We start from the raw sequence: 16,621 nt of genomic DNA, 5'->3' as shown, positions 1-16,621 counted from the left end.
AAGAGCCCTAGGGATGGGGAGGAGGCCCCCATCCCCGAGGTGAGCAGGAGAGTCGGAGGTGGAGATGGGCAAGAGTGCCAGGCTGTTGACAACAACCCCTTCCACGATCATGTCCGTCTATGTCAGCCGCATGGAGATCACAGGTGGCCTCGGGAGCGTATTATTTGGAGAGTAGAAGAGATGTCTGCGGTGGACTTCTGGGTGGGGAGGAAGCAGGAGAGGAGGCTGTCCACCCACAGGGGAGTTCCTGTGGAAGAGAGACAGCTGACACTCCCTCTTCTCTGCCTGCCAGCTCTCAGTTCTCTCCCCACACTCTGCCCCAGCTGTGTCCTCAGTTGTCAACTGAAGATAATAACCCCACCGGGGAGGCTGACTGCCCCCAGGTTCACCCCTGTGACACTGCCCTTTCCCTGGGCAGGACAGCCTGGCCTTGGACTCCACCTTCCTCCTGGGCCAGCACCACCTCTGCCCACGACAGGGCCCAATCTAACGACTAGTCTGGATTCGGGACTCTTTGCAAACTGACCCCAGCCTCCTCTTCCATGCTGGCCTCCTGCCACTCCTTGTGCCTTGTTTGGACAGCAGGAATTGGGGGTGGTGGTGGTGGATGGGGACCTTTCCACAACCCCTTCCAGGGAATGCGGACCTTCTGCGGGGCTGCGTGACTTCACGGATGCCCTCTCCTGTATCCACCCACGTGGGCGCGTCCACCTCAGGGACCACACACAGGTCGTGACCTGTTCGGCTCCTGCGAGGGGACTTTGTCCCTGTTTCTGGGGCAGAGACTTCCATCCTGGCTAATGGAGAGGGTCTAACTTCATAACTGGTGCCTTTCCCTCCAGGCGGTGCAGTGACTGCCGTCCCTCGGGGCTGGGACTGATCCCTAGCGCCCCGCCCCGCGCGCCTGGCACCACCTCCCAGCGCGGTCCCGGCCCAGGCGCCACTTTGCTGAACTCAGCGGCGGGAGCGGCGGGCGATGGCCAGAGCGGAGGAGGACCGGCCGGGGGCCGACGCAACCTCCGCCCTGGGCGCGCTGCTGGGCTACCGCGCCTACGCGCGCCGCTGGGTCTTCTTGCTGGTGCTCAGCCTGCTCAACTTCTCCAACGCCACGGTACAGGGGTCTGGGGCTGCCTCCCGGCGGGGGCGGCAGCGGGGGCGGGGCAGAGTCGGGCCGAGCTGGGCCCCAGTCCGAGTCATTGCGCCCCTCCCACCTTCCCGTGACCCAGTGCGCCCAGGGGTCTCGGTCTGTAAGGACCCTACCGGACAATGGGACCGCTGGGAGGGCGGGAGCCAGCGACCTCAGCAGCTGCGGAGGCGCGGGACTCCAGAGGCCCTTCTCCTGGCCGCACAGGGAGAAAAGGCGCTAGCGTTTGTCCTCGTGGTGTCAGAGCCTCGTTCCTGTGACCTATAGTGGTTTCGAAAGAATCCCTGTCCTGCGTCAGGACGACGCGGGAGTCACTGTCATGGCTGAAAAGGGGTCTTCCAGTAGCCCCACTCCCTTCTGGAAGACCCAACAGCTGGCAACAGACCTCATGATCTGGATCCCGCCCTCCCTCTCCAGACTCCCGAGCCCACTCCACAAGGCAGGGCAGGGCCCAGCCGCCTTTGCTTACCTGTGCCCTGGACCTGAGCTGTGACTCAGTATGGAGGCTTCCTTATCTGTACACCCAGTCTCTCTATAGCTCCCCAGCTGGGGTGTCCAGTGACCGGTTACCTGTTCTAGAATGGTTCCCACTGCTGGCAGGGACTCAGCTCCTGAGACCAGTTGATCAGCCACTGAGAACAGGATCTACCAGTCACTGGGGCCCAGCTTCTCAACCTGCTTCTCCCCAACTCACCCCTGAGCCCCCAGTTCTGCCCAGGGGCTTGGGCCCCCTTTTCCCCAGCCCATCACATACAGTGGGCTCAGTGGGGTGAAGTTTTTGCTGCCCCCAGCCCCTTGCCCCTTGGACAGACACCCAGGAGCACTTGAATGGAGGGAGGGCTTGGAGCTAGTCTTCCTATACCTGACCCTCACCTGGCCACCTGCTCATGGGGTCAGGCTGCGGTGCTGTCCCACACTAGGCTCCACTGGGCCACCCTACATATCTCTTCCCTGGTGCTGCCACCTCTACCTCCTAAGTGTGCCTGAAGGAACCTGCCCATGACTGCTCAGCTTGCCACAGAACCCCAGGGACTGGTCAGGCAGCATTTGGGCGCCAGGTAATCAAGTAATGAAAAGCTACCTTGGCAGCAGGATCCACAGCTGGGGGAGGCTGTGAGTAGCCGAGGGACCATCAGGAAGTGCAGACCCATGAGCAGGGATGGGCAGGCAGGTGTGGACATTCTGGGCAGACACTGCCTCAGGGAGGTTCTTGAGCAGCAGCCACTCTTGGATGTTATTCCAAACTGGTCAGGACCTTTTTCCTCCTTCCCTTGCCGGACTGGGTATGGAAAGCCAGCCCTGTGCCGTGACACGTGGCGTCCATGGCCTGGGCTGAAGTCTGCTATGACTCTGGAAACCTTTTTTCTGTGGGACTCACCACTGTGGCTTGTCCACCAGGTCCCCGTCTAGCTGGCTGGGAAGCCAGAATTGGTTTTTGGTGCAGTGGTCTAAGGACACAGAGCAGGGGTCTCCTTCAAACCCTAAAACTGCTTTGATGAGTCTGAGAGTGGACGGGTGTCATGAGTGGCCTCTAGAACTCCCTTGGACACTGAGGCAGCATCCTGCTCACTCCCCTTCAGTCCCTGAGTTATTATGGAGCAAACAGGACTCTAACCAGGAATTGTGATCCCTGCTCTGGCCACCACAGTGAGCACTGACCATCAGTCCTACCCCATCCAAGTCCACCTGTGTGCTTCGTCTGCAGCTGGGTGACCACAGGTCCCAGGCTCTGAGAGGGCAGTGTCAGAGGCAGGTGGAGCAGTGCCTGGAGTGAGGTCTGGGGGGCCCCAAAGTGGTGTGAGGAGACAGCCCAGTGGTCTGGGCAGGGGCCCGCATGCGGGGCAGCTATCAGCACGCTCAAAGGGAGGTGGCTGGGAGCAGTTTGAAGGGAATTCTTTTGCACTGGGGACACATTGTTGTCTGGCACAGTTTAGACCTGTCTCTGCTCTGCCGGCCACAGACTTGGGGAGGAACAAGGAATAGGCTTGGCTCAGCAGGGCGGGTTTAGAGAACAGATACCACGCTTTCTCTCTGCTGGATCAGGCTGGGCAGGAAGCAGCTGGACCTGCATGGGGTCTCTTTCTGTACCTGGAAGAGATCTGTCCTCTGCTTTGACCCTAAAAAAGGAAAAAGGAAGAAAAGGCAGCTGTTGCCCGAGCTCTCTGTCATGTGAGGCTCTGCAGTCAGTATTTGCTTGGGTCAGCAAGCCTGGCTGTCACCCGCCTCACCACAGAGGGTGTGGTCTGGGGCCAGCTTCTGCATTCCCCGTCTCACAGAGTTGCGGTGATTGTGAACTTTGAATTGTGGTACTTTTGTCTTTGGTCCATCCCTGGCCTGCTTCCCATCTCTCTCCTGCCTTGGAGAGTCCCTCCTCTCACAGCACCTAGGGCTGGGGAATGTCACTTGTCCGGCTGTCAGGGAGGGTCTTACCTCCTGTCGGACAGGTGGGCTGGCCATGGGCAGGGCCAGCACACAATCCAGGTGTTTCCACCTGGGACTCAATCACTGAGTTTCTAGACAAGCTGGACCTTTGGGCCTCGTTCTGTCCTCTCTCCCCACCATGGAAACATCCGTTCCACTATCCCTTCGGTGGCTCCAGGCCCACCCTACTTCCTACCCTTACCTACCTGGGTGTTCACCATAGACACTGAGTGTCCACCCAAATGTGCTCCTCTGCCCAGCCATCTGGGCAGTCTACACATCTACGTGACTGGGGTGGCAGGGCCACCAGCTCCCCTCATCAGGACCCCCTTTCCTACCCTCCCAGGCCCCAGTGCCGCCCAGCCCCTGGTCTAGACCCCTTCATGCCCACTCACCATATAGAGCTTCTCTTCCCCCTGTAGTCGTCAGCCTCTCACTGACAGCCCTCCAGGCCTTCTTGGAGCGTCAGTTTTGGTGGGGCTCATGGTCCTGCAGGCCCTGGCCAGGTCTTCAGCCTCTGTCTAACCATTAGGACCATGTCAGCAGGATGGTGCTGCTCCTTATCCTAGGCACACTGTCTGACCCCCCCCCCACCTGGTGCATTCCCTCAGAGGTGACTAGGTGAAGACCCTGGCCCTTATGGGACTGCCAGACACTCTCTCCCTCAGGCTGGCTGGCCAAGCCTGGGACAGCAGGTGGCTGGGGTGTCTGTGGCACCTGCCCCGTGGTCTGACACCAGTGTGTATCCACAGCTGTGGCTCAGCTTCGCGCCCGTGGCCGACACGATTGCCCACCACTTCTTCCTCTCCACCAAGCAGATCAACTGGCTTTCGCTAATCTACCTTGTGGTGTCCATCCCGTCTGGTGTGGTGGCCATCTGGGTTCTGGACTCTGTTGGGCTCCGCTGGGCAGTGAGTTGGACCCCACGCCAGGGCTCTCTCCTAGATGGGGGCAGGGTCCTTGAGTCAGGGCTCAAGAGCCATTGCTTCTTCCCCAGGGGTCTCCATTCGGGTGGCAGGGCAGGGGTCAGGGTGCTGGGAGGGGAGTCTGGGCTGGCCAGGCAGTGCTTTGACCCCATCCCTACAGACCATCGTGTGTGCATGGCTGAACTTTGCTGGGAGTGTGTTCAGAACCCTGCCCTTCCTGTTCATCGAGATCCAGGACCCATTTCCCTTCCTCATGGGTGGGCAGAGCCTCTGTGCCCTGGCACAGACCCTGGTCATCTTCTCTCCAGCCAAGCTGGCTGCCTTGTGGTTCCCAGAGCACCAGCGAGCCACGGCCAACATGATCGGCACCATGTGTGAGTGGCAGGGGTGAGGCTGATGGTCTTCTGTGGCTTAGTGAGTGGGTCCCGGCACCTCTGCACTCCCAGCTCTGAGAGGGCAAAGGCCTCTGGCTGTGGGCTGGGGACCAGGCCTGGCCATGGCTGAGCGGACATGTGTCTCCGTCTGTCCATCCAGCAAACCCCTTGGGCATCCTGGTGGCCAACCTGCTATCACCTGCCCTGGTGAAGAAGGAGGAGGGTATCCCCGTGATGGTGAGGGAGCGCATGGGGTACATGCACACGCGTGTGTATGTGCGCATGTATGCATGTGCGTCCATGTGTGTTTATGTGCATGTGCAAGTGTGCCCGCACCCGTCTGTGAGTGTGCACGTGCCCCTCCCTGTGACCACATCGGCAAGTGCGCTTGGTGCACATAGGATTTTCCCACATGCCTGAGGTGGACGTGAGGGGGAGGGGTGGGGGCTGCAGCCAGAGGCCAGTGTGTCTGCTGAGCAAAGGAAGGATGGAGGGAAGGGTCAACCCAGGGGGCAGGTGATTGGCATTGGAAACCCTGGGAGTATCTAAGGGGAGAGTGATTTGACCTGGTCCAAAGGCTCGGGGAGCCAAAGGCGTGGTTGCAGTGTCCAGGTAGGTTGGGTTGGGGAGTGGGGGCAGGCTCAGGCCAGGTTTGGAAGGGCAGGGGGTTCCAGCTGTGCAGCTGGGCACGTGTTGGGGCAGGAAGGTTCAGTTGGCGGTTGGATGGGTGAGTCTGGGGCCCTGGGAGAGGGTTGGTGTGACTGTGGGAGTCATCTGTGGGTGATATTTTGAAAGCCAGTGTTCTAGGGGAAACAAAGCAAAGCAGGCCCTGGGGCTCGCCTTTGTCTGTCTAGGGATGGCTGGCAAGGGGGCAGTGTGCCCAGAACAGTGGTGTGAAGCCCTCATGTGCATGTGCGTGCACGCACGCGCACGCGCACACACACGCACACACACACACACACACACACACACTCAGGTATGCCCTCTCCCCAGCTGGGCATCTATATCATCCCTGCCGGCCTCGCCTGTCTCCTGGCCATCACCTGCCTCTGGGAGAGTGTACCTCCTAGCCCACCCTCTGCAGGGGCCACCCACTCCACCTCAGAGAAGTTCCTGGACGGGCTGAAGCTGGTTTGTGCTGTGGGATCCAGGGCAGGGGTGATCTGCTGCAGGGAGGAGGCTGAGGAGGGAGGGGGGACAGGCCAGGCCCCGCTGGGGTATCCTGAGTACCCCGCTGGGGCTCCTTGCTGAACGGTGTCTTATCCTCCAGCTCTTGCGGAACAGAGCCTATATCATCCTCGCCGTGTGTTTCGGGGGCGGCATCGGCATCTTCTCCAGCTTCTCGGTCCTCCTGGAGCAGGTCCTTTGTGTGAAGGGCTACTCCAACGTGAGTGCTGGCTCCACCCAGCCCCCCTCTCCTGTGCAAGGAGGGGCTGGGGGGCCATTACTGTTACCCTGAAGGCTGTCTGCCCCAGACACTGGGTTCCCATGCCTGGACAGGGTAACCTCTGCTCTTGGGTGGTATTGAGATGTTGTGTGTGAAACGTTGTGTCAGGTGCCAAATACAGTCTGATGGTGGGGGTGTGGCCCTGGGGAGGGGTGGTGGTGGTGCCCAAAGAGGTACTGGGGTTTTGTGTGGTGCTTTTCACTCTCTTTCCCAATGCCCCACTCAGGATGGCCCAACCCTGCGGGTCTCCAGGGAAGGGTCCTCTTCTGATATTTGGAGGTTGGGAGGGCCTTGCTCTGCTCATAGCATCTCTGGCCCTGCCCTCTGCTGTCTGGCATCAGCCCTGGGTGTGGGATTCAGGCCTGGTGTGTTCCCAACTCATGAGGAGCACACAGGCCCTGAGACCCTTTCCTTTAGCAATTGTTGAGTTCCCAGGGTGGGGTGCCACAGGAAAGAGGCACCTGCAGGGGAGGACATGCTGTCCCTCACTCACGGCTAACCATGCAGCTGAGCCTTCCATGTCACCCTGCCATGGGCTTCTCGGTGATGGCGTACGCCCTGAGGATGGGCTTCTTCTCCTGGGGCCCTGGTAGCACCGTGACCCAATGATGGGGCGCCCCTGACCTCCTCTCCTCCAGGAATTTGCAGGCCTTTGCGGGGCTCTCTTCATTGGGTTTGGAGTCCTGGGGGCACTCGTTCTCAGCCTGTATGTGGACCGGACGAAACTCTTCACTGAAGCTGTCAAGATTGGCTTCTGTCTGACCTCCATGGTCTACGTGGCCTTTGCCCTGGTGAGAGTCCCCTTGAACCAAGACCACCCTACAGGCATGCAGGTGGGATGCTCTGGGGCAGGGCAGCTGACAAATGGGTCAAAGCAGACGTTCAGACCTTCTCAGGCTTGGGCACTGTCCACGGGAGTGGTCCCCTGACCCTGGGCACTGCCCCATCCCTGCTCCCTGCTCAGCTGAGAGAGGGTGCTGGTTCAGGGACTGGCTGGGCCTGGGTGTCCAGGGCTGTGCACTCTGACTGCTGCCCCATCCCTCTGTGTGGCTCGCTGCCCCTCAGGTGTCTCAGCTGCAGGGACAGACCTTCGCACTGGCCACCCTCTGCTCACTGCTGGGGTTCTTTGGCTTCTCGGTGGCCCCCATTGCCATGGAGCTCGCCGTTGAGTGCTCCTTCCCTGTGGGGGAGGGTGCAGCGGCAGGCCTGGTCATCGTGCTGGGGTGAGTGTCTGTCCCTCCACCACTTCCCTGGGTACCCCAGAGACCTTCTTCTCGCCCTGCCCCAAGCTACACAGTGGGTAGCCTGCCTGCTCGGGCAGAGGCCACCACGTTCTGAGCTGTGTGCTGTCCCGGGCTGGCTGCTGTGTCCCACATTGGCCAGAACAGGACACTGCCCTCAGAGTGACCAATGGCACTGTGAGTACTGAGTGGTGCCCAGGGCAGGGCTGAAGGCCTTGTGGCTGTCCAGGCAGGCCGAGGGTGTGCTCGTAATGGTCCTGCTGACTGGCCTGACCACACGTCGTGCAGAGCCGTCCGTCTCCACCTGCCAGGATGGCCAGGGCCCACTCGACTGGATGGGTGAGTGCCCCCACCTGCATAGAGCCCCTAAGGGCACAAGCGAGGAGGTCAGTGCCTGGGCTCCCCACCACCCTCTCCAGCCCTGGAACCTCCCCTCCATGGGCCCCTTTCTTTTGGTACCTTTCGCTCTCCTTGGCGTGTGCAGGGCACCCAAGGGGCGGGGGTGCCGGGGGGGGGGGTTGTAGGGCAACAAGGCTGACCTTTCCCCTCCAAGGCTCACTATGGTGGGAGCAGCCCTGAGACCCTGGTGAAAGCCCAACGTTTAAACATGTGAGTCGTTTTAAAATGAGATCAGGGAAGGAGACAGAGAGGCCGAGAGACACGGGGGTGAGGATGACCACATCTGCAGACTCCGTACTGGTGACCTTGGAGCTCACCACACCTGAACAGCCCTCAGGGCCTGTTTCCAGGGCACTCTCTGGTCATGGCTAGTGGGGTCAGTTGGGGCTCTGCCAGCTCTGTGGCTACTCTGGGTCAGGGGTGGGGAGCTCTGGCTGCTTGGGCAAGCCTCAGAACAGAGCTGGGCTGTGTCTCCTCAGTGTCCATGCTGCTGATGGCTGGCCTGTGCACCCTCTTCAGCTGCTTCCTGGTGTTCTTCTTCCATACCCAGTACCGGCGCCGACAGGCTGAGGCCAATGAGAGCCACTCCATCCAGGAGGACACGTCCCCAGAGGCTGCAGATCACGTGCCCTGCCTGGCAGCCACCCCCTGAGGCTCCACTCGGCCACACCCCCACGACCTCCAGCAGGGACTGTAGGAAGCTCAGGGGCAACTCATTCCTAGAGCTGTTCTCCTGGCCCTACCTGCTTATTCGGGGGAGCCCTGAGCCGCTGGAGCCCTCAGGACTTACAGAGAGGTCACAGGGGTCCCTGCAGAGTTCTGGAAGCCAAAAGAGCAGTTGGCGCATCAAGAAGTGGTCCTGGGGACATGAAGGGGAGGCCAGAAGGGGTAGGCTCTGGTCACAGGGTGACAGCATCCAGCAGATGCCAGAGGGCCTTGGAGTCCTTGGCACACCCAGAGCACAGCAGGATGGCCTAGGGGAGACCCTGTAGCTACAGGATGAACTGCTGGTGCTGTGTGGACAAATAGCCACTGGCCAGGCAGGTGCCCCAGTGGCCAGGCCAGACCCAGGGTGGTGGCTGGTGCAGGAGCAGTGTGTGGGGGATGGACCTGGCAGGAGGGACAAGGGCTGGTGGGGAGCTGGATGGATTGGGAGTCCTGAGGGCCCCTGGCATCACAGTCTGGAATGGACACTTGTGAGAAATGCCTTCCTTGAGGAATCCCAACCCATAGCTTTTCTCAACCTCTGCTGACCACTGAGTGACCTGACTCCCAGCATGAGTGCTAAGACAGCAGGTGGGGTCAGGCTGGGCTGGGAGGGGGAAGCAGAGGGAGGGCCCTACGGGCAGATAGATGCTCCCACCCCCACCAGACCCTTCCCCTCTGGACTCTCCCAGTTCCAAGCAAACACTTCCACCCCCAGTGGACCCTCCCCCAAACTCTCCCCACCACAGCAGACACATCTCCCACCCCCAGGCAGAGGTTCCCCACCTGCAGACCCTCCCACCGCCAGGTGGACCCCTCCTCCTCTCCCTCTGCAGACACTGGCAGGCAGGTTTGTGGGTTCATGTTTATTGAACTGGCTGCAGCCCGGGTGCGGATGGGGGAGATGCCCCTCATTCCTCCTTCTCCTCCCCGTGGGTGAGCACATAGCTCAGTGCCTTATAGTCCAGGTTGCCTGCAGCATCGATGGTGGCAAACTGGAACATCTGGTCAACCTGCAAGCCGGTATGGTTGGGGGAGTCAGGTCCAGGGACGAGGGGAAGGAGCAAATGGTCTGATGAATTACAGGCACTGAACTCCAGCCAGCTCCAGTGTTGTTTTTGCTTTTGGGGGTGGGGGAAAGGGAGGTGAGGGGGTCACACTGCAGAGCCAGGGGTGGGGCCGGGGTATCTTGCCCACCCCATTGCTGCAGCCTCTGGGGGCCCAGGGTGAATCCCCCTAGCTAACTGCCCACCCCCTGGAGCCCAAAGGGCTATCCTTGAGTTTCACAGAGGGGAATGGGGGAAAGGAAGTGGGGGGAGGGCAGAGTGGGCCAAACCTCTTCAGCGGTCATCTTGTCTGCCTGGGACATCAACAGCCGCTTGATGCTGAGGACAAGGAGGGAGGATCCAAATTAGGCTGCACTGAAGAAAGGAATTGGCAGGGGAAGAACTGGAGGGGTGGCCCCAGGGAGCCCCATGACTTGGGTCAGTTCACACCATTGGCTCTTCCACTGTGGGATACCCCAAGGCGGGGGTCTGCTCACCCTTCAATCCCACCCACTCACAGCACTGGTGCCTCTCAGAAGCCTGGCTAAAGCCTGGGCACCAGGGAGTGGTCATCAGGGAGTCTTTCCTGACTCACACGCTCAAGGGTCACCACCCCTGGGGCGGGGGGGCTCCATCTGCAGGGAGGAGACTGTGGGAGATTAGAGGCAAGTGCCTGGTACACCAAATATGCCCACTTGGCTGATTTAGCCCCCAAAGGACTTAAAGACCCAGTGATGGTCCAAGTGGTGGTGATGAGCCAAGTCCCTGGGTGCCCAGCCCTGTGTGGGCAAGACTGGTTTTGTCCTCAGTTACCCTGAGGGACTCAGGATCTTGGGGCAAGGCAGCCCAAGGCCTGGAGATTGGGGTTGGGTGAGGGGAGGTAGGCTTGGCATCCCTCAGGGGAGATGCCTAGGTGCCTGTAGCCACACTCACTAGTCCTTGTTGATGCTGCCTTTGCCATCGGGATCCAGCATCTTGAAGGCATTTAGGATGGTCTCCTCGGCATCCGTACCTGCCCACAAAAGCCCTTGAATCATGGGCTGTTTAGGGCTCCAGTCCTGCTCTGGGCCACCCCAGGGCTTGGCCTGAATGACCCTCCAGCTCCTGAGCACTGGGAGACCCTGCAGCTCCCACTCTGAGGGGACTACTCTGGGGGTCCCCAGAATCCTGCCCAGGCCCAAAAGTGGAGTGAGTGCTCAATGAGTGAAGGACAAAGGCTACCACCACGAAGCAGACAGGAGGAAGGTTGAGCTCATGTGCCCCCTGGGTGTGTGACCCACAGATGCGGATACCAGAATGTCAGGTCCTAGGGCTTTTTAGCAAATCTGAAAATCTGGATTTTTATGTGAAATGTCTGGATTTCTAAGTGTTAGGAGCTAACAGTCTGTCTTGGCAGACTGGCCTGAGGGCTGCCCCTAGCCAGGGAGGAGCCTGGACCCATGGTGCTCACCACCCCATGGCTCTCACCCGTCAGCTTCGCCCCAAACATGTTCAGGAACATGGTGAAGTTGATGGGTCCTGAGGCCTCCTTGAGCATGGCGTCCAGCTCATCATCCTTGATGTTGGTTTTGCCTGTCGCCGACAGAAGGCAGGGGCAGGAATGTCACACCTCCCCTGGCTGTCCTGTTGTTGGTGTGTCTGCTGTCCCCACTGGTTGCCCACCTCCATCATTCAAAGTTGGGGAGGCCAGAAGGAGGGAGGTGAGCCAATGGGGGGATACTTGGCCCAGGTGTGGTGGCCCAGGTCTGCATGTCAGCAGAACCCCAAACCCTGGGGAGATGGGCAGCTGAGGAGGAGGAAGAGGCCATGCGTGGAGCCTAGGAAGACCTGTGATCTGCTTACCTGGATGTAAGGGGGCCCAGAGGAAAGAAACCTACCCGTTCTCCCCTGGGATTGCCTCAGGCTGAGAACATGCCCCCAGATGGGAAGTTGAGGGAGAAAGGCCCAGCCTTTGGCTCTTCAGAGGAGCATGATCCGGCCTCCACGTCCTCTCCAAGGTCTGTCTGTTTCTGGGCTTCCTTACCATGCTTGGGGGAAGGAGGACCAGCCTCCCCATGCAGTGGTGTCCCTCTGGGGTGTTAGCCCCTCCCTGGAGCTTTGGTCCCAACCTCCCCATCCAGGATACCCATGCTTGGGCTGTGCCACCCACCCTGTGATGCCCTGATCAAACCAGAGGGATTTCTCCCCTAGGGAGGCCCAGCCCACATCCTCGCAGCCCATGGGGAATGGGATGTCAGGTCAGCCTGTAAGGCCCAGGTACAGAGCAAAGCTCTCCAGGACTGGAGGACATTCTGAGGTGGGTTCTAGAGAGCTCTGTCCCACGGCACCTACCCAGAGAGGCGTAGGTGTCCTTCAGGTCCTCCTTGTCGATGAAGCCATCTCGGTTCTGATCCATTAGTGTGAATGCCTGAAACCGAGGCCAGGGTCACTGGGTTGCCAGGCTGGCCACACCATGTTGGGACGGGCATCTATTCTCACCGGCTCTGGAGTGAGGCTCACGTAGGGTCTTTTGGCCACCTGCATTATGATTCAGGAGACCCCTTGGGCAGGAATTACTGGGTGGAGGGGCCCTGGGGCAAGAGCAAAGCCTCACCTCCTTGAACTCCTGGATCTGGGTCTGCTCAAAGTTGGAGAAGACGTTGGATGATGCCCTCTGGGCCCGTAGGCCACCCCCTTCCTTCTTCTTAGTCTTCCTGCTGGCCTAATGTGAGAACACCAAGGCTGAGGGGTCTCCAGGCTGTTGTTTTGGAAGACAACACAGAGGACTATGGCACTAGGGGCTCCCGGGGGACCCCAAGCCTGGGTCCCTGGGCTGGGGCAGCCCTGACAAGGCCCTAACAGCACTGTACCCAGGGCTTGTCTTGAGCTTTGCCCTGCTCCATCTGCCATCCAGCCAGGAACCAGCTGGGCCTGAATGTCCAAGGAGCAAATGGACTGTGCAAGCAGCCAGCAGGTGGGTGGGCCAGTTCTAGGAATCCCTCCAGTGTGACGGCCAGGACCCTCCATCTTCCAGCCCTAGATGTCACTGAGGCAGCCATGGGGCACAGATCTTCCCCACCTAACACCCTTACTCATGTAAACAAACCTAACTCTTGTGCACACACACTCGCACAGAACACACTCATGTAGGCGACACACGTGTACACACAGTCACAAATGCACACAGTGCACAAACACATGCACGCTCACACTCGATCCTGCCCCGGTGGCCTGCTGGCCACACTCACCATGCGTGGGTCTGCTTGATGCGATGGTCTGTGCCCTCCTTGCCCAGGTCACCCGTCTTAAGCTCCTACTCAGTCCCCCAGGACAGCTCGGACTCCGGCTGCCGCTCCCTACAAGGATAGGCCCAGGGCCACCCTGGGGACCGGACAACTGCAGAGTGAGCTTTGGCACCTGGCGGGTGACTCAGATGCTGCCATCTTGCCCTGCCCAGCAGGGCCCCAGCTTCCCAGGCAGCTCACCAAGAAGGCTTTTTTCTCCTGTTTCCTGTGCATCTCCAGGGCCACCTGCATGAGGACCTGGGCGGCTGCAGGAGCCAAAAGAAGGAGTACCTTTCCTAGATTTGCACAAAGTCACTGTGAGTGGCCTTGGAGGCTGGTGAGCAAGTGTTCTCTGAGCGTGTTGTGTGTGCCCTCACCTCTCTGCTTCAGTGGCAGAAAAGTCCCAGGGCCCTAGGTATCCCCATGGCAGCGAGCTCCTTGCGTGGCACAGAGTAGGGATAACATTTCTGGGATGGAAGGCCATCCAGATGGGCTGGGCCCTGGGCCAAATTCCCCACTACATCATGGCCCAGCAGGCAGAGGCCAGCAGGCAGACTCTGGGGGGGACACCTGGTGCCAGATACTAGAGGTCACCACAGGGTCAGGGGCTGGGTGCCCTAGTCCTGGGTTGTGGGGAGTGCAGGTTAGGGGCAGGAAAGGGTGGGGGTCTATAGGCTGAGCAGAAGGAGAAGGCCTGGGGGTGGAATGAAGAGGGCAGTCAGGACTGCAGTTTCACACCTGGAGAACAAGCCCTCAGAGCCCCTTGCCCCTGTACCATGGGCGGGGGGGTGGGGGAGGCATCAGCAGCAGGGGTCCCCTAGGGCACATCTGGGAACCACATCGCATGTGAGTGCCACCATGGCGGGGGTCCTGCCCCCAGGGGCACACCCCTTCAGTCACATGACACCTCTGAGGTGCTGCCACATGTGATCCCAGGGGCAGACCACCATTTGCCTGCACTGAGTATGGGACAACAGACACCCTGAGGAACTTGGGGAGGCATGACCCACTGCAGGGACCTGGGGGCTCCCTTGGGTTCGGCCTGGAGGACTCCCAGAGGGAGAACACGTGACTAACGTGGGAGACCTGGGCTGGGCTGCATTCCCAGTTGGGCAGGGTCTGACTGTGATGCTTGGAGAGACCCTAGCAGGGCTGTAGGATTGGGACCACAACATTGAGAAGGGAAGACATGCAGGATCTGTGCTCAGAAGGCCCCTGGTGTGGGGAAGGCCAGAAGACACTGGCAGAGCCCCTGGGGAGGTTTTCTGGGTTGGCAGCACTAAAGATAGCCATGGAGCCTGGCTCCAGGGAGAATATCAGGATTCAAAGTGGACAGCTGGCCCTGACAGGTGCAGAGGTGTCAGCAGGCAGTTCCAGTGTCCTGAGCCAGGTGGGAACCCCCTCAGCCTTCAGGAAGGGCCCAGGGCCAAAGCGAGTCTCCCCCAGCTTCAGGGGTCTTCCCCATGTGTATATGGGCATGTGTGTCCCCCACTGGTCCCCCTACCCCGCCCCACTAGAAGCTACCATTAGGCGGTCCTCTACCAGCACCTTGGCCTCACCTTCAGCCCAAGAGACACTTATTTTTGATTCTGGAAGCAGGAGTTGCTGAGGAGTCTTGTTTATTTTAATATCCAGGGAAGGGAAAACATATTTGTCACCTGAGGTCATCTGCCTAGATGCTCAAGGGCAAGAATGAGGGTGGGGTGGGAGTGGGGGGTGTGCACTCAGCATTACCGCATGGCATCTTGGTTGAAGAGGTTTATTTTGTGTCCTGTGGGGTCAGTGTGTGCTTACAGCTTCCTCAGGGAGCAATGAGGGGGCTTGGGAAGGACTTACCCCAACCCCACGCCTGGCAGAGGCACCAGTGGATGGCATCAGGCAGGGATCCTCAGAGAACTCAGAGAAGGGCCTGGTGGCCCTATAGGATGGGCCTCCCTGTTCCCACCCTCAGCCCAGGAAACAACACAGGCGATTTTCCAGTTTCCCAGCCGGAGGCCTAGAGCCAGGACTCCAGAGCAAGCTGCAGAGAAAACAGGCTCTGCCCAGGACCCTGGAGGAGGCTGGAAGAAACTCCCTTCCATGCAGATTTACTGAGCAACTGCTTTGTGCCCTGCGGTTTTCATCTCTGTATTCCATTCTCTTTAGATTTATCGTTAAGTTCTCTTTGGAAACAGGAGGGTTTGGGAGACTAAGGAAAAGTGGGCTCCCCTCTGGCATACCGGGGGCCCTAGTGAGCCCCAAGCTCTGGTTCTCAGGGAGCTTCTTTCTGGAGCAGTGCAGGGACCAGGGGATGAGTGGTCCTCCTTCCAGACCACCCCCCTGCCCCCAACACACACCTGGTTGCTTTGGGAACCGTGGGTCTGCACAGCCAACACAGTTGGGAAGCTGTCTGGCCACCACCGCTCCATCTTTGGGTGGCCCCTCTGCACACCTGGGGCTGACCTGGTCATGTCTTTGCCAGAGCTAAGCACAGAAGCGGGACAGAGTGCGACAGATAACTCGCAGGTGTGGCCTCCTACCCCTGCCCACGGTGAGTAGCAGAAGCGAGAGAATGAGGGGGCCCATCTGGGGGCTCAGTGGTCCCTGAGGCCCTGGTTGAGGTGGACCTTGGAGCTCGGGACTGCAGGCAGGAGTCAGGGAGCAGGCTCTACTAGTGTGCTCTTCCCAGGAAGACTCCAGCCCCCCGTGCTGGAGAGGCTCTTGCAGTGAGGAAACCTGGCTCTGCTGGGGGTCTGAGACTGGGGCAAGGGCAGCTGTAAGGGGCACCTGAGGCAGTGCCGTCCCAGGAAGAGGTTCGAGGCCACCATGATCAGCCTGGCCTGAGTCCAGAGGGGTTGGCCACAACCCCTCCCCTCGCCTCTGCTGGGTGAGAGGCCTGGGGCAAGGGGGCCTGCGCTCAGGTCACACTTAGTCCCTGGACCCTGGATTCCCAGCTCAAAACCTCGAACCCCTTTCCGGACCATGGGCCCTTCCTGGGCGGTCATGGCAGCTGACCTGGGGTGACCGTGGGCCTCTTCAGCCGCGGCGCGGGAGTGGGGGCTCCTTCCCCGACTCGCCGGCCCTGACAGGAGAGCCCAGACACTGCAGGAGGATAAAGAGCCATCTAATTTACATTTTGTGAGCCTGACTTATAGTTTTCAAATATTTGGACCTATAATGGGCGGGCTCCATTGGTGCTCAACCTGGCCTGACAACATCAGGGGCTGCAGAGAACACGAGGGTAGGCCGGGTTTCACACCCTGGGCAAAACCCGCCCCCGCCGCCCAGCCGACACCTGCTTCTCGCGCAATCGCGCATGCGCAGCTGATCGCCGAGCCGCGCGCCCGGTGTGGTCCCCGCCCCGAGCGGGCGCACGCTGTTTCACCCCCGTCCACCGGAGGGCGCAGTCCTACTTCTGTTCGCCGCCGACGGCGCATGCGTTCGCCCTTGTACGCTTTTACGCCTCCGCAGCTTTCCGGGCCCTTGCAGCGTCCTCCTCAGATTGTGCTTCCGGCGTGAAGGTTACGGACAAGATGGTGCCGCCGGTGCAGGTCTCCCCGCTCATCAAGGTGAACCAGGCTGTGCGGCCGTCGCCGGGTGCTCGGCTCCGCGTGCGCGACCCCAGGGAGCCCGGGACCCGCGCCCCCGTCCGCACCCCGCGCGCTCCCGGGACCCC

The 16,621-nt window shown here is 60.2% G+C and overlaps 3 protein-coding genes across 9 annotated transcripts in view; 2 read left to right on the top strand and 1 right to left on the bottom strand.

The window, feature by feature from the left end:
* Nucleotides 1–927: 927 nt before the first annotated feature.
* Nucleotides 928–9,756, top strand: SLC49A3 (solute carrier family 49 member 3). 7 transcript variants are annotated; one of them, XR_003211269.2, is made up of 11 exons: nt 928–1,111; nt 4,318–4,476; nt 4,652–4,865; nt 5,026–5,102; nt 5,859–5,996; nt 6,136–6,252; nt 6,951–7,103; nt 7,378–7,535; nt 7,783–7,892; nt 8,107–8,328; nt 8,432–8,565. XR_003211269.2 is itself a non-coding variant. In XM_025887152.2 (10 exons), exons 1-10 carry the CDS (start codon nt 977–979, stop codon nt 8,520–8,522), a joined length of 1,281 nt encoding a protein of 426 aa, XP_025742937.1. In that variant the 5' UTR covers nt 928–976; the 3' UTR covers nt 8,523–9,756. The 7 variants fall into 7 exon arrangements, 4 of the variants coding, with proteins under 4 accessions (XP_025742937.1, XP_025742933.1, XP_025742936.1 ...); XR_012377818.1 differs by lacking the exon at nt 8,107–8,328 and having other exon boundaries at nt 7,787–7,892; nt 8,503–9,756; XR_012377817.1 differs by lacking the exon at nt 8,107–8,328 and having other exon boundaries at nt 7,787–7,892; nt 8,432–8,569.
* Nucleotides 9,569–13,218, bottom strand: MYL5 (myosin light chain 5). Its single transcript, XM_025887471.2, has 7 exons — nt 13,168–13,218; nt 12,297–12,404; nt 12,035–12,110; nt 11,171–11,275; nt 10,637–10,715; nt 9,994–10,042; nt 9,569–9,670 (listed from the first exon to the last, which is right to left on the bottom strand). The coding sequence occupies exons 1-7, from the start codon at nt 13,216–13,218 to the stop codon at nt 9,569–9,571; spliced, it is 570 nt and encodes a 189-aa protein (XP_025743256.1).
* Nucleotides 13,207–16,621, top strand: part of ATP5ME (ATP synthase membrane subunit e) — a 5,120-nt gene continuing 1,705 nt past the window's right edge. The window contains exons 1-2 of the mRNA XM_073891285.1: nt 13,207–13,283; nt 16,417–16,514. Of these exons, the coding sequence (XP_073747386.1) occupies nt 13,217–13,283; nt 16,417–16,514 (165 nt within the window). The 5' untranslated portion in view covers nt 13,207–13,216. The remainder of the gene's footprint in view (nt 13,284–16,416; nt 16,515–16,621) is intronic.

The sequence above is a fragment of the Callorhinus ursinus genome, unplaced genomic scaffold, assembly GCF_003265705.2.
Source record: "Callorhinus ursinus isolate GAN/ISIS: 27379988/994484 unplaced genomic scaffold, GSC_fseal_2.0 scaffold4, whole genome shotgun sequence".
Lineage (NCBI taxonomy): Eukaryota > Metazoa > Chordata > Mammalia > Carnivora > Otariidae > Callorhinus > Callorhinus ursinus.
Note: the sequence above shows the minus strand (reverse complement) of the source record. Positions and strands in the feature narration are given on the sequence as shown.

Excerpts from the sequence above, each read along its gene's own strand:
- SLC49A3 (XM_025887148.2), top strand. The coding sequence starts at position 977 with ATGGCCAGAGCGGAGGAGGACCGGCCGGGGGCCGACGCAACCTCCGCC. Across the intron at positions 4,866-5,025 it reads CAACATGATCGGCACCATGT|CAAACCCCTTGGGCATCCTG; the intron begins GTGAGTGGCAGG and ends CTGTCCATCCAG. Across the intron at positions 5,103-5,858 it reads AGGAGGGTATCCCCGTGATG|CTGGGCATCTATATCATCCC; the intron begins GTGAGGGAGCGC and ends CCCTCTCCCCAG.
- MYL5 (XM_025887471.2), bottom strand. The coding sequence starts at position 13,218 with ATGCAGGTGGCCCTGGAGATGCACAGGAAACAGGAGAAAAAAGCCTTC. Across the intron at positions 12,111-12,296 it reads AGATCCAGGAGTTCAAGGAG|GCATTCACACTAATGGATCA; the intron begins GTGAGGCTTTGC and ends CCTCGGTTTCAG. Across the intron at positions 11,276-12,034 it reads GGACACCTACGCCTCTCTGG|GCAAAACCAACATCAAGGAT; the intron begins GTAGGTGCCGTG and ends TGTCGGCGACAG.